Source organism: Herpailurus yagouaroundi, unplaced genomic scaffold (assembly GCF_014898765.1).
Source record: "Herpailurus yagouaroundi ecotype Mexico unplaced genomic scaffold, PumYag 216, whole genome shotgun sequence".
Taxonomy (NCBI): Eukaryota; Metazoa; Chordata; class Mammalia; order Carnivora; family Felidae; genus Herpailurus; species Herpailurus yagouaroundi.
Genome location: NW_024412447.1, coordinates 6,590,404 through 6,605,500, shown reverse-complemented (window position 1 = coordinate 6,605,500; position 15,097 = coordinate 6,590,404). Strand labels below are relative to the sequence as shown.

At 40.1% G+C, this 15,097-nt stretch overlaps 1 protein-coding gene and 1 long non-coding RNA gene across 10 annotated transcripts in view; one reads left to right on the top strand and one right to left on the bottom strand.

Moving 5' to 3' along the window:
• LOC121017823 (uncharacterized) overlaps positions 1–15,097 on the top strand; it is a 15,790-nt gene extending 693 nt beyond the window's left edge. For both annotated transcript variants that reach the window (XR_005784902.1, XR_005784901.1), the window contains exons 2-4: positions 2,855–2,997; positions 8,579–8,660; positions 14,855–15,097. This is a non-coding gene — a long non-coding RNA (uncharacterized LOC121017823). The remainder of the gene's footprint in view (positions 1–2,854; positions 2,998–8,578; positions 8,661–14,854) is intronic.
• The window catches only part of TMEM225B (transmembrane protein 225B), a 29,004-nt gene continuing 23,488 nt past the window's right edge, over positions 9,582–15,097 (bottom strand). For 4 of the 8 annotated variants that reach the window (XM_040456298.1, XM_040456296.1, XM_040456299.1 and 1 more), the window contains one exon: positions 9,582–9,938. In XM_040456298.1, the coding sequence (XP_040312232.1) occupies positions 9,587–9,938 (352 nt within the window). In that variant the 3' untranslated portion in view covers positions 9,582–9,586. The remainder of the gene's footprint in view (positions 9,939–15,097) is intronic. The other 4 variants (XM_040456302.1, XM_040456303.1, XM_040456300.1 and 1 more) reach the window with 1 other exon arrangement.

Sequence of the window (15,097 nt, the reverse complement as noted above, 5' to 3'; positions counted from 1 at the left end):
AAGGTTTAAAGGCGGGAAGGGACAGATTTTAGAAAGATGCTGCTGAGAACCCTTGGAGAAACACTGAGCAAGAAAGGAGGGAAGTGGAAAGTGAGAGGACTGACTGTTGGGTAAAACGAGGCTGAGTAAGGCAGTCCAGGAAAAAGAGGATGATGCAGACCTGGGGCAGTTGGTGACTAGAGCTTGCAAGGAGTGATTAGGTAGGAACCTTATTGGGGAAGTAAAGTTGCCAAGGTTTGAGGATTGATTGGATATGGAGGACGAGAGAGAAGATGGAATAATTTAGTAAATTATAAAGGCCATATATATGGATAAGAATGGACATTTAGGGACACCTGGGTGGCTCAGTTGTTTGAGCGCCAGCTCTTGATTTTGACTCACGTCATGATCTCACGGTTTGTGAGATCAAGCCCCAGTCCCACATGAGACTCTGCACTGACAGTGTGGAGCCTGCTTGGGGTTCTCTCTCTCTCTCTCTCTCTCTCTCTCTCTCTCTCAAAATAAATAAATAAACTTAAAAAAAAATAATGGACATTTAAAAAGCAGACAACAGGCTGGTCATCTGGAAAGAGATAATATTGGGTCCACACCTTATACCACATCCAGGGCCAAGTCCAACTGAGCTCACAGGATCTCAGATTCTTTTATACTACAAATTACATTTTCAGTTCACCTTGGAAATAGTTTCAGATAGCCTCCATCCACTAACATGCACTCACTTCTGAGAGATAGGAGACAACCTCGTCACTCAGGGCCAAATGAAACTGGCTGATTGGCTCAATATGTCTGGGAAAATTGAGCTATTCCTAGTGATATCAAAAACATTTCTTCAGCTTGCCAAGGAAAAGATACAGGGAAGAGAGCATTCTGGTAGAGGCAGGGGGAGATTGGATAAGATCACAGGTTTCCAGGGCAACTGTGGAGAGGAGAAAGGGGCTCCTGCTAATTGGGAAGAAAAGAAACATGGGTGATGGTCTAGGTTGGGGCTTAGCAAACTTTTTCTATGAAAGACCAGAAAGTGACTACCCTAGGCTTTACTGGACACATTTTCACATATTCATCTTTACAATCCTGTAAAAATATCAAAACTATGTTTAGCTGACAGCCAGTGCTAGATTTGACACAAAGCCTGTAGTTTGCTGACCCCTGAAGTAGATGGTTTTAAAATTACTCTAGAGAGGTGTCTAAGGAGTTCATTCTTGGCCTCTTTCCTTAGTGATATTACCTGCTAGAATGCAAGGGACAATGATCTATTGTGAGGAATGATGTAAGAAAAAATTGTAAGGTGAATGGAAAGATTGTCAAGTAACACTGCACACCCAAGTGAAGGTAAAAACAAAACAAGTGACAGAATCAATCCACACAATTGTTGGCGCCATCTGGGGCAAATTTGCTTAAAACAAACAGGTGGATTAATGTAATGTTGGGATTTGTCATATGAGAGGATGGGGGTTCTGATGGGAAATGTTTGCGTTGAGTGACCATGAGTAAAAGCTGAGCAGAAAGGAGGGATGGAAACCAACAAGAACAACAAGGAGAAACTGAAGACTCAGAGGCAAGGATGAAGCCATGAGGCAGGTTTCAGGAACTTTTCCAGAAATGTTACAGCCAAACTAAGCATAAAATGCATTTCCTTTTTGTGCTCCATAAATAGAACCATGCTATATTCTGTTCTGCACTTTGCTTTTATTCACTAATAACTTATCTTTCCAGCTGCATAGTGTTTCATTACATGGATTTGCCATGACTTCTGAAGACTCTTGGTGGACATTTAGGTTTTTTCCAGCATTAGGTTTGACTAGAAATCTAGAATGAACATTGTTATATGTCATTCCTCTTTCACTTTTTGCAAATGAATCTTAGGATGAATTTCCATACATGAAATTGCTGAGTCTAAAAGTTATATGCATGTGGAATTTTGTTGGCTGTTGCCAAATGAATTACCCTACATTACAGACTGCACCAATTTCCATTCCCAATGATGATGGGGAATAAGGTTCGTTTCCCCACAATCTCATCAACAATGGATGTTATCAAACCTTTCCATCTTTGCCAATCTGATAAGGGAAATAAATGGTGCCCCAATTTTTATTTTCACTTCTTAATTACAAGGGAAGTCAATCATTATTTCTACTTATATTAGTTACTTGTATTTCTTTTCCTGCGAACTGGCTATTTTTATCCTTCCCTCTATTTTTGTTAGGTTATTTATCTCTTTCTTATTGATGTATGTGGTTCTTGCACATTAAGAAACCTAGCCCTTTTTCAAATGTCTTGCAAATATTTTCCCAGTTTTCTTATTTAAAAAAAATTTTTTTTAAGTTTATTTATGTATTCTGAGAGAAAGCACACATGCACGTGTGTGTGAGCAGGGGAGGAGCAGAGGCAGGGAGAGAGAATCCCAAGCAGGCTCTGTACTGACAATGCAGAGAGCCCCAGGCTTAGCTCAAACTCAGGAACCTTGAGATCATGACCTGAGCCGAGATCAAGAGTTATATGCTTAATAGACTGAGCCATCCACGCACCCCTACTATTTGTCTTTCTTAATGAACTTCATGCATTGCAAAAGATTATATGTTTTATATTTCAAATTCTTTCATCCTGTTTTTAAAATCTGCTTTTTGCCTTCCATACTCCAAATGGCTAGGAAGTTTTCCTCAACACCATTTATTGAAGGATCTGTCTTTTCCTATATAAAGTTGTCTCTATGTTCGCACTCCTATTCTGTAATCTATCTGTATCCTGTGTCAAGACCTGCCAAATTGTTTTCATAACTGCAGTTTTATAATTATCTTTTATATTTGGAAGAGCTTTTATCTACATCACTGGCCCTTCTTTTCCATGATCTAAACAGAAGATTTTTGAAGAAAAATTAAGAACATTAGTCTGAAAACTACAAAGGAAACCAACCTCATGTTCCTGGCTGAGAGATCAGAATATAACCAAGGGATTGCTAGGGAAATGGCATTGTCAAACAGAAGACCGATTTCAGGGATGGTGAGTAAATATGATGGCATTTTTTCTTTCTTTCTTTCTTTCAAATTTTTATTTAAATTCTAGTGAGCTAATGCGTAGTGTAATATTGGTTTCAGGCATCGAATTTAGTGATTCATCACTTACATACGATAACCAGTGCTCATCATAACAAGTGAAGGCATTTTTTCCTAGCAATGAACATGGTACTGAATGAATTGAGAGCATTGTGAGGGCCTGAGAGAAAGGAAGGGGAAAGAGAAGAAGGAAGGGAGAAAGAGAGAGGGGCATAGGCAGAGAAGAAGGAAATTATCTGACAGAAGACCAAAGAAATGAGGGTGTGAACTACAGAAATGGTGGGGCAGGGTGTGTGTGTGTGTGGGGGGGGGGGGGGGGAGGTCATTACCACAGAAAGGAAACAGAAGAGGCAGTAGAATTTACTTAAAAATCAAACATTTAGGGGTACCTGCGTGGCTCAATCAGTTAAGTGTCCAGCTTCCGCTAAGGTCATGATTTCATGGTTCGTAAGTTTGAACCCCATATTGGGCTCTGCATTGACAGTGCTGAGCTTCCTTGGGATTCTCTCTCTGCCCCTGTTCTGAGAGCGCTCTAAATAAAAAACTTTAAGATAAACTTGAAAAAAAATTTTTAATAAAAATAAATAAATAAATAAATAAATAAATAAATAAAACATTTAAAAACCTGTACTGGATGCCTGGGTGGTTCAGTCAGTCAAGCCTCTGACTTCAGCTCAGGTCATGATTGACGTGGGAAACAAAGGCAAAAGGAAATGGCAGATAAAATTAAATTTCCTTATAACCTGCAGCCCATTACAAATACTTGAGGCTGGGAGAGTAAAATGTTTCTCCAGGAACTCCCTACTATCTTAATGCTAATGCTTTGCTAGAGGGAAAAACAACCTTAGCTTGACAATACCTGGGCCACAGTGTCCTGGGAGTCTTCTTTAGCATATGAAAATCTCATTGGAAACTTCCACTGGACTTTACCTCCCCCAACACCATAATATATAACCAGTCTCTCCTCATGGTCCCAGGGCAGCTCTTCTACCCACCGGTCCTGTCATGTGCTTTAATAAAATCACCTTTTTTGCACTAAAGATGTCTCAAGAATTCTTCCTTGGCCATCGGCTCTGGACCCCACAACTCCACCAACACCCCGTAAAACCTCATCAATGATCTCAGGGTCCCTTCAGTTGGAGCCCCACATGGGGCTCACCACTGTCAGCGCAGAGTCTGCTTTAGATCCTCTGTCCCCCTTGCTGCCCCTCCCCCTCTCATTCTTTCTCTCTCTCTCTCTCTCTCTCTCTCTCTCTCTCTCTCTCTCTTTCTCTCTCTCTCTCAGAAATGAACATTTAAAAAATAAAAAAATAAAAACCTGTACTGAATGAACATCAGAGGACCTGGGGTGTCAGGCCTGGCATTGGAGTAAATACTTCATCTCTCCAGTTCTTTAATTAAAAAAAAAAAAAAAAAGAAAATGGGTAGAATTAAATCTGGCCTATCTTTAGCAAGACAAAATGGCCGATGTGAGAGATGTTTTGCATTAACTATAGAAATGAAGGTTAAGGGGTTCAAAGTGCTGGTATGGACAGTTTGGGATATTTTACTTATATTACCCCACTTATCCTTTAAGACTTAATATGAATTTTTGAATAGGTAAAACGTTTACATGATTTGAGAGTCAAAATCATATAAGTTACACAGAATTATTGCTCCTACCTCTGCCCACTCCTCCCAGCCCATTTGCTAATCTACCCCCATCTCTAAAGATTTATTAGTTTGTTTGCAAATACTAATATTGGTATATTTTTCCCTATCGTCTCCCCTTTCTTACACAAAAGGAACTACATTAGATGCCTTGTTTTTTTATCATGTAATATGTCCTAGAAAATGTTCCATGTCTATACATAGACATCCTCATTTTTTTAAAGCTAGTGTGGATGTAACAGAATTTAACATGTCCCCTACTAATGGACATTTGAGTTGCTCATTCGATGTGACAAATGCAGCAATTAATAACCCTGGACCAATGTCAGTTTTAAGTGTTGAAAGGGCGGGCCTACGCCGGCCGACTCCATCTTGTTCTGTGTCCTTCACCTTGACCACACCTCCTCCCCTTGAGTAACCCCCCCCCCTCACCTGCCTAACAGGACTCAGACCCTTCCCCAGGACCCTTCCCCAGCCAATCGGCTGAGGCCATAGCCATTACCTCACCAACTGCCCCTAGGCCCCAATAAAACCTTTGTCCTTTTGAAACTCGCTCTCTCTCCCTGGTATCTCACCGCTGCTCCGTCGGTGCAGGTAGGGGATTGAGCTCGAGCTAGCTCGAATAAAGGCTCTTTGCTTTTGCATCGGACTCGGCTCCCTAGTGGTCTTTGGGAATCACGAATTCTGGGCATAACTGTGTGTACAGGTATTATCTGTTAGATAAATCATGAAATTGAGGTTGTTAAAGCACTAATTGATGAGGAGAACAAAGGCAAGAGAAAGTAGCCAAAATTAAATTTCCTTACAGCTTGAAGCTCAGATAAGATACCAGAGACACGCAGAACGTGACCTTCCTCAAGGAACTCATGGCTGCCTTAATGCCTTAATGTTTATGTCTTTAATTAAAGACTAAGAGTAAGCAACCGGGGTGCCTGAGTGGCTCAGTTGGCTAAGCGTCTGACTTCGGCTCAGGTCATGATCTCACCGTTCGTGAATTCCAGCCCCTCCATTGGGTTCTGGGCTGACAGCTCACAGCTTGGAGCCTGCTTCAGATTCTGTGTCTCCCTCTGTCTGCCCCTCCGCTGCTTGCACTCTCTCACATTGTCTCAAAAATAAATAAATGTTAAAAAAAATTTTTTTAAAGACTAAGAGTAACCATATCTTTCTTTCATGTTTATTTATTTATTTACTTAGAGACAGAGAGAGAGAGCACTTGTGCATGAGAGCAGGTGGGGGGCAGGGGGAGGAGGGGCAGAGAGAGAATCCCAAACAGGCTCCACGCTGAGTGTTGCAGGGCTCAGTCCCACAACCTTGAGGTCACAACCTGAACCCCTATCAAGAGACAGATGTTCAACCAACTGAGCCATCCAACTGCCCCAAGAATAACCTTATCTTAACAGCAGCTAGCCCCTCAAGGTCCCAAAAGCCTTGCTTCCAAATTCCTTAGAGAGTTAAACTGTCCCTAACCCTCACTAATTAAAAAGTATATAATCAGCCACTCCTCACAATCTCAGTGCAGCTCTTTCTGCCCCTGGGTCCTGTCTCTGTGCTATAATAAAATAATTTGCACCAAAAAGTTTTAAGAATTCTTTCCTGGCCGTTCGCTCTCAAACCCAAACTTCAAATCACATCAGCAATGCTTCCATAGCTTTGCAGACATTGCAAGATTCCCCTCAGCAGGGATCATGCCATTTTTGTCATTCCACCCACATCATGTGACAGTGCCCACTATCCCCACAGCATAGCCAAAACAATGTGTTGTCTCAAAATTTTGACTTTTGCAAATCTCATAGGGAGAAATGGCATCTCGGTAGAGTTTTCTGTGTTTTTTTAAAATTCTGTGCTTTTTCTCCTTCTAATTTCTTTAACTTATTAATAATAGCTATTTTAAAGTTTGTGTCCACTAACCCCAGTGTTTGGATAATCATGGCATCTGCTTCTATTGGTTATTCGTTATTTTTTTCTCTGATTCACATTTTTGCACATTTTGTATCGTATGCCAGTGTTTGTGGATAAAGGAAGTAAAAACTCTCCAGGTCTTCCATGATCGGGCCGCACTTTTTTCCAGAAAAACTGTGTATTTCAATAAAAAACAAAACAACAAAGCACAGCCCCATCATGGAAGGAATTGATCATTTTGTATCAGTTGTCCCAGGTAACTGTTACTACTTTTCAATAGAAAGGAAATCTACTTCAGAAACATTTTCTTGAATTTTCATTTTAAATATTTGTTTTGTCCCTTTATTTCAGTTTTTCCTCAGGGACTCCAATTTTACATATCTTGGATCTCCTTTATCTGTCTTTCATTGCTTCCACATTCTCGCTAAACCTTTTCATTTCTTTATTTCATTTTCTTCACTGTTACTACCCTTATGCTTTACGCCTCTTACTGTTCTAGTATCTCCTCTCTCTGGTGCTTCTTCTAAGTTAGTCTTCCTTCCCTTTTCCAGTTCTTTCTTGAATTCTCTCCATTCTCCTCTCATATTCCCCTGTTATCTGTCTCTTACCTTCTGTTCTCAGAATGTTCTTCTCTGAGTTCCTATAATTCTGATTCCCCCTAGCTGCAATTGTTTCATTAAATGTTTAAATTTATCTTGGAATATTGTGTTATAATTTTCCTCTACTTTGTGGCAACACTTCTGGTGAGTTTTCTTCATATCCAGACTTTTACTTCTCTGCTTTAAAAAAATTTTTTTAATGTTTATTTATTTTTGAGAGAGAGAGAGGAGGAGAGGGGCAGAGAGAAAGGGAGACACAGAATCCAAAGCAGGCTCCAGGCTCTGAGCTGTCAGCACAGAGCCCGACACAGGGCTCAAACCCACGAACTGTGAGATCACAGTTGAAGTCGGACGCTTACCCAACTGAGCCACCCAGGTGCCCCTTCTTTGTGCTTTTTTTTTTTTTTTTAAATAATAATACCTTTGTATTGATGTTGCTGTTTCACTCTTTTATTTGAATGAGTTTGATTTTCCTGGGCCAGCTATTTGCAGGAGTATCCTGTGGAAGGGGAGTCAGAGAAGCAGAGTGTTCCCCGCTTCTCAGTGTGAGGACTCTTCCACTGCTACATGGAAGGATGCTTTCTTTAATACATAGTTCCCTATGTAGCCAAGATTCCTCAGATTCTTACATCCTAACTTGGTTCAGAGGGAATCATACTACACTCTCTTTCCTTCCTTCCATTCTCCAACACTACCAAGAGACACTGTCATCCACCTTCCCAGGTGGTCTCTCTTTTTAAAAAGCGGTGCGGGGCGCCTAGGTGGCGCAGTCGGTTAAGCGTCCGACTTCAGCCAGGTCACGATCTCGCGGTCCGTGAGTTCGAGCCCCGCGTCGGGCTCTGGGCTGATGGCTCAGAGCCTGGAGACTGCTTCAGATTCTGTGTCTACCCCTGTCTCTGCCCCTCCCCTGCTCACTCTCTGTTGTCTCACAGTCTCTCAATAATAAATAAACGTTAAAAATAAATAAATAAATAAATAAATAAATAAATAAATAAAAAGTAGTGCTTCCTTAAAAATTTCCTTTGATAGACTCCCAGGCACTTTCTGTGCCTTCTCTGCCCACCCCCCAACATGTGCCCCACCCTGTTGCTTCCCTATCCTATTCATAGCCATTTCCTCTCAAGGTGGGTCCTTCTCAGAAATCTGAAGGTTCATATTTGCTAGTGGCTTTTTTAGCTTGCCACCACTAGGGCCTCTGTGTATTCTCTGACCCACTCCCCCTTGCTCATCATGCTGTCTCCCAGTTGTCGCTTTCCATACTGGTTCTGCTGGCTTAGAGCTTTGGGCTGCAATTACATATTTTAGAGTTTGTAAGTTTTCTCTGTTCCTAGTTTCACTGATAATTATAGTTCCTGTATGGGTTTTTGGGTTGTTTTCTAGGAGGAAAAGTGGGCAGACCAGAACTAGGCTGTCACCATATCCCTGCAAGAAACTCTCAAGATACCTTTCGGAGAGAAATGTGGTAAGAAACTAAAAGCAGTCTAAAACATTAAGTGGCTATTTTTCTGGTGTGTATGTCCTGGCTTCTCTGCTGGGGTGTGAGCCTCTGGAGAACAGGAACTAGCCCCTGTGGTGCATGGCACAAGGTCCACCTTTACAGGCCATTGGCTAACAGTCACAGCAAAGCCCACTTGACTCTAGCCTTGCCCACCACATGCCCCTCCAGATACACGGCTCCCCATACTTGTTTCTGAAGTTGCACTGCTTAAGTTGCAAGAGCTTTTCCCATATCTGTGTTCTTTAGAGAGCAAAGTGGGAAGGCGTTGCTGATTGGTACTGTTCAGATGAAAAATGGGTATGAAGCCAGCAGAGGACTTGGATCACTGTTCTATCCCCTTCATTGTCCTAAGGCATTTGTACTTACCAGCTACACCAGGGAGCTAAGAGCTCCCCATTCTGTAAGCACCAGGAGGACCGTGAAGGGGACACGTTAGAGATGCCCTCAGGAGGTCTCCGGCTCTAGTGAGAGGAGGCAACACCCATACATTGGTTGGCTAACTTGCTTGTGCTTCCTCCAGAGCACAGACCCATTAGGCTCAGACTTCCAGATCTGGGAGCTCAATCCTGAGAAGCGTTCACCCTTTAACCACTCCCAACCCTTCCCTCTAACACAGACTTAGGAAGTTTCCTGCACTGAGTCCCATCTTTGTCTGGGGACATCACTTTTTTCTTATTAACGTCACTAACTCAAACACCTTCTGTTGTTTTTGCTTTTGTTGTTTTGTTTTTGTTTTACAAAAGCTGACTTCACTTGACCATTTTGTAATATTTCTTCCTCCCTTCCTGTCCTCTAAGCTGGTATGGATTAAAAGACAGTAGTCCTTTTATTGAAAGCACTTGCCTCCCCCCCCCCCAAAAAAAAAAACCACTCAGGAAACTCAGAAAAATTCAAAAAATTTTTTTAACGAATTGCAAATACAAGCAAGACAGAATCACTGTGAGTGTGGGGAAGTAGAACATGGATCTGACACTCAGGAAGCTCACCAAAAGCAGCAGAAACTGGCTGCCGCTTACGCCTCCACACACGCACTCACACAGCTGCCGATGGCGGAGGACGCTCTCCTGGACTAGGTAATTGTTTCTTCCTTCAGCAGTGTCTCCTTTTGTATTGAGCTCAGGTCTCCTCCCAGACTCTCCATATTCTCCAGGTGTATGACCCCTTGGGTCTCCTGGATACTCTGGGAATTGGGCAACAAACGGCAGCGAAGGCAGGCTGCTTCTTGAAAGAGGCAGATGGCACCTGGGTGACAGCGAAAGTTCAGGTCAGAGTTGAGTCAAGCTCTCCGTGCCCTAGAGGTCAGGCACTCCCTCCTTTAATGTGTGACCCCTTCCGGTCTGCACCCACCTTCCCTAGTTCTCCCCTCCGATGTAGAGAATTACAGAGATAGATGGGAAAACAGGACCCATTACAAGACAAGGCATACAAATAGATGGATAAACTCACAGAACCACAGCCAGTGTTGGAAGGCATCTTAGCAACTGTCTAACTATTAATAGGCAAGAAAAAGAGCTTTAAGACATAAAACCCAGGCTTTTTGAGGCAACTCAAGACCCTCAGTAAAGTAAAATGGAAGAAGAGAATTGATGTCATAGAACAAATAGAGGTATCTTGAGTGAACAGTAAATGCTGTATTAAGGTTAAGACTCAGATAAAGGACAACTTCTATTTTCAGCAATATAGCAGACTACATACCCTCCCACTAAAAACGACAAAAATTCTAAATAAGATTTTTCTTCAAAAACTAATTTGTAAATATATCAGCAAACTGGCATCAGAGTAAGGCATTCTTAGAAACAAAACCCTAGTGAAAACAGGAACCTAGAGAGTTAAGCAAGCACACAATTAGCCTTCACCTTGGAGACATACACTCAACTCCGGTGACCCTGAGTTTCCATTCTGCGGGCCTTTTGGGGCACAGAAAATGAGAGGAAAAGCCCAGGGCCTACTCAAGATGAATCTAACAAGGGTCTACAAAGCTAGAACTTTGAAGTTACCAAGATTGACTAAGAACTCATAAACAGAGGCTAGCTGTTATATGGATCTGCAACTACACAAATACCTATGTGATTCTAGGCTAGTTGTGCATATAAGCACCAAGCAGAAACAAATGCAGATCCCTTTTTGAGAAAATACTTTATATACAGGCTTCAAAGGATTTCCACCAAAAAATTTGTTTTTTCAAGGAAAATAATTCACAGTCAAAAATCACAACTGTACCAAGAAATAAGATGCCATAAGCAAAAGCCTGCAAAAGCAGCAGCCAACAGACAGAGGCTTGTATTTCAGTTGTTAAACTTGTAAGACACAGAATGTAAAGTATGTTTAACATGCATAATAAAAATATATTTATAGAATAGATTAAAAATATAAGTAGAGAAAAGAGTATAAAAATTAACAAGCATTAAGGAAAAATATAACTTCTGGTTATAAAAACAGATTGACTAAAATAATTAATGGATAAGTTAAATAGCAGATCAGACACAGCTAAAAAGTGAATGGATTAACTTGAAGATACATCTATATAAGTTATTCAGAATACAGCCCAGAAAGACAAAGAGATAGAAGTGGGGGAGGGGGGGGGCCGAAGCAAAGAAATGGAAAGCAAGAGAGAGAGACACACACGCAGGATACAGTAACAAAGTCTAACATACGTCTTCCTGGAAAAGAGGGAAAGAATATAGAAAGAAGATAAAAATATTTGAGAAATTCTGAAAGACATTACTCCTCAGACTCAGTTCACACCACAAATCATAACACAAATATCTACACTTGGCAAAATGCCCAAGAAAGCCTTACAGAAAACAAAGAGTGCCTCAAAAAGAATGATATAGGGGTGCCTGGGTGGCTCAGTCAGTTGAGCCTCTGACTTCGGCTCAGGTCACGATCTCACAGTTCATGAGTTCGAGCCCCACTCTGGGCTCTGTGCTAACGGCGTGGGGCCTGGAGCCCGCTTCAAATTCTGTGTCTTCCTCTCTCTCTGCCCCTCCCCAGCTTGTGCTCTGTCTGTCTGTCTCTCTCTCTCAAAAATAAACAAACATTAGGGGCGCCTGGGTGGCGCAGTCGGTTAGGCGTCCGACTTCAGCCAGGTCACGATCTCGCGCTCCGTGAGTTCGAGCCCCGCGTCGGGCTCTGGGCTGATGGCTCAGAGCCTGGAGCCTGTTTCCGATTCTGTGTCTCCCTCTCTCTCTGCCCCTCCCCCGTTCATGCTCTGTCTCTCTCTGTCCCCAAAATAAATAAACGTTGAAAAAAAAAATTAAAAAAAAAAAAAAACATTAAAAAATTTTTTAAATGATATATTGTTTAAATGTTTATTTATTTTTGACAGAGAGAGAGAGAGAGCACGCGAGAGAGTGGGGGAAGGGCAGAGAGAGAGGGAGACACAGGATCCGAGCATACTCTGCACTGACAGCAGACAGCCTGATGCGGGGCTCGAACTCACGAACCTCGAGATCATGACCTGAGCCAAAGTCTGACACTCAACCGACTGAGCCACCCAAGTGTCCCAAAAGAATGATATTTTTACAGAGTCAGATTAACAACAACAATGGAAGTGGTAAAGTAATAACAGAATATCTTGAATGCTGTGAGAATACTGTCAACTTAAAAATGTAAGTACAGCAGGCTGCCTGGGTGGCTCAGTTGGTTAAGCATCTTGATTTGGGCTTGGGTCATGATTTCGCAGTTCGTGAGTTTGAGAGTGGGATATTCTCTCTCTCTCTCTCAAAATAAATAAATAAACTTAAAAAAATACTATCTAAAAAAATGTAAGTATGGCAAAATTAATTTTAGTAAACAAAAATGAAAGGAAGATAATTTCATACAAACAAAATATGAGAGAAAGTGTATCTCTAACTGAACCTCACTAAAACACATTATAAAGGATGTATTTCAGGCAGAAGGACAGAGGGTCCTTAGACAGAAGGTCTGAGGTTTGATGAGCATCTAAACTGATAAATATGTGGGTAAATTTAAACAAATAAATATTAAATGCATAAAGTAACAATACTGTCAAATATACAGAACTAAAAAGAAAACAGAAGAAACTAAAACATTGTGCAAAATAGCATATAAATTAGGAGGGAAGTACCTTGTATTACTTATGAAGAAAATAAATGTGTTGATGAACTTCCAACTTTGTTAAGTAAGCGTATTAAAATGTCAAGACTAACTACTACAAAAATACAAATAGATTCCATAACTTCCAAACTAAAGAGGGGGAGGATATAATGAGAAATGTATAGATAAAAGTCAATCAATTAGAAGCAAGGCAAGAGAGGTGGGACTGGGGAGCAGAAAAAATTGAAAGCACGAGGTAAGGTGGTAGAAAAAATACAAATATGGGGCACCTGGGTGGCTCAGTCAATCAGGTGTCCAACTCTTGATATTGGCTGAGGTCATAATCTCACAGTTCTTGAGATCGAGCCCCACATTGGGATCTGCACTGGCAGTGTGGATGGAGCCTGCTTGGGATTCTCTGTCTTCCTCTCTCTCTGCCCCTCTCCCACTCTCACTCTCTCTCTCTCTCTCAAAATAAATAAAATAAACTTCAAAAAAAAGGATCAAATGTATCAGTAGTCACAATAAATGTCAGTCAATAATAAATGCTCCAGTTAAAAGACAAAGAGTGTAGGGGGAGCCTAAGTGGCTCAGTGGATTAAGTGCCCGACTTTGGCTCAGGTCATCATCTCACAGTTCGTGAGACTGAGCCCTGAGTCAGGCTCTGTACTGAGAGCTCAGAGCCTGGAGCCTGCTTTGGCTTCTGTGTCTCCCCTTCTCTCTGCCCCTCCCCCGCTTGTATTCTCATTCTCATTCTCTCTCTCTCTCTCAAAAATAAATAAACATTTAAAAAAACAAAGATTGTAAGACTAGATGAAAAAATACAATCATAAGCTATGTGTTACATATAAGTAAAAGATCAAAAAGATATAGAACAGGCAAATACTGACCTAAAGAATGTAGAAATAGCTAGAGTAATATCAGATAAAACAGACTTTAACAAAAGGGATTTCTAGAAATTAAAAAGATCATGGCATAATGATTAAATAAAAGTTCAATTCACCAGTAAAACAGAACAATTCTAAATCAAGATTTGAACAATATAATAAACAAGCTTGATCTGATGTTTATAAATGAAAAGTTGTATTCACATAAAACATGAAAGTGGACCTCAGACTAGACTATAAAACATGTCTCAATAAATCTGAACACATTAGGATTATACAGACCATGATCTCTCATCAAATTGAAATTAAGTTAAAATCATTAACACAAGATACAGTAAAAAATTATATGCTTAGAAATTTAAAAGTATATTTTAAAATACTTCATGGATCCAAAATATCATAAGGGGAACTGGAAAATGTTTGAAATAGAACAATAACATAAAATATTACATATGAAAATGGGAGATTCAAATAAAGCAATTCTCACAGGGAAAATAGAGCTTTACTTGTCTACTTAGAAAAGAAGTAAGCTATGAGTTTAGATCGTGATTTAAGAAGCTGGAAACGGAATAGCAGAATAAATACAAAAAAGAAGTAGGGAAGGAAGTTCAAAATAAGAAGTAAAAATTAATTCAATAGAAAACAAACATAAAATATGAAGGTTCAAGAAAGCTTAAACCTGGTTCTTTGAAAAGACTAAAAATATGGTAAACTCTGACAAAATTGGCAATGAAAAAAGAGAAAATTAGGTATGAAAAAAGAAGCACATCACTACAGGTGCATCACAAAATAAAGAGTTAAAAAAGAAAACATTTTGAATAAACTTATGCCAATAAATTTCAAATTTTAAACAAAATGTATAAGCTTATAGACATATATAAATTACTGAAACTAACTCAAAAGGAAATAAAATCCCTGAATAGTCCTATAGTCATTTAAGAAACTGAATCGTGATCTTAAAATTCTCCCACAGAGAAATACCATATTCCTTCTACAGGCAAGCTTAGTTATACAATTAAATACTTAAGATGGTAAAAATGAATGAACCTTAAGAGTTCTTCATATTACCATGGAGGTTACAATGTTGATCAAACATAACAAGTTCCAGAAAAATAAATATAGTATGATTATACAAAGTTTTAAAACATGTAAGACTAAGTAATATATTAAGGATATATATGTGGGTAGTAATATGATTATCATAAATTGCAGAATAATTGGTTCCCGAGGGGAGAAAGGAGGACAAGATCAGGAAGAGCCACATGGTTGAGGGGGCAGGACTTCAAAGATTCTTAATATTCTAACATATTTCATTAATGCAGACAAGCCAATATTCTTCACTTAACATCTCTGAAATAAGGATGTGCCTTACAAGTTATACCACCTTAGAATTATTCCTAGCATCCTTTTTTCTCTTTCAGTGGTAAATAAAATAAAGGTGTAACTTACAAACAA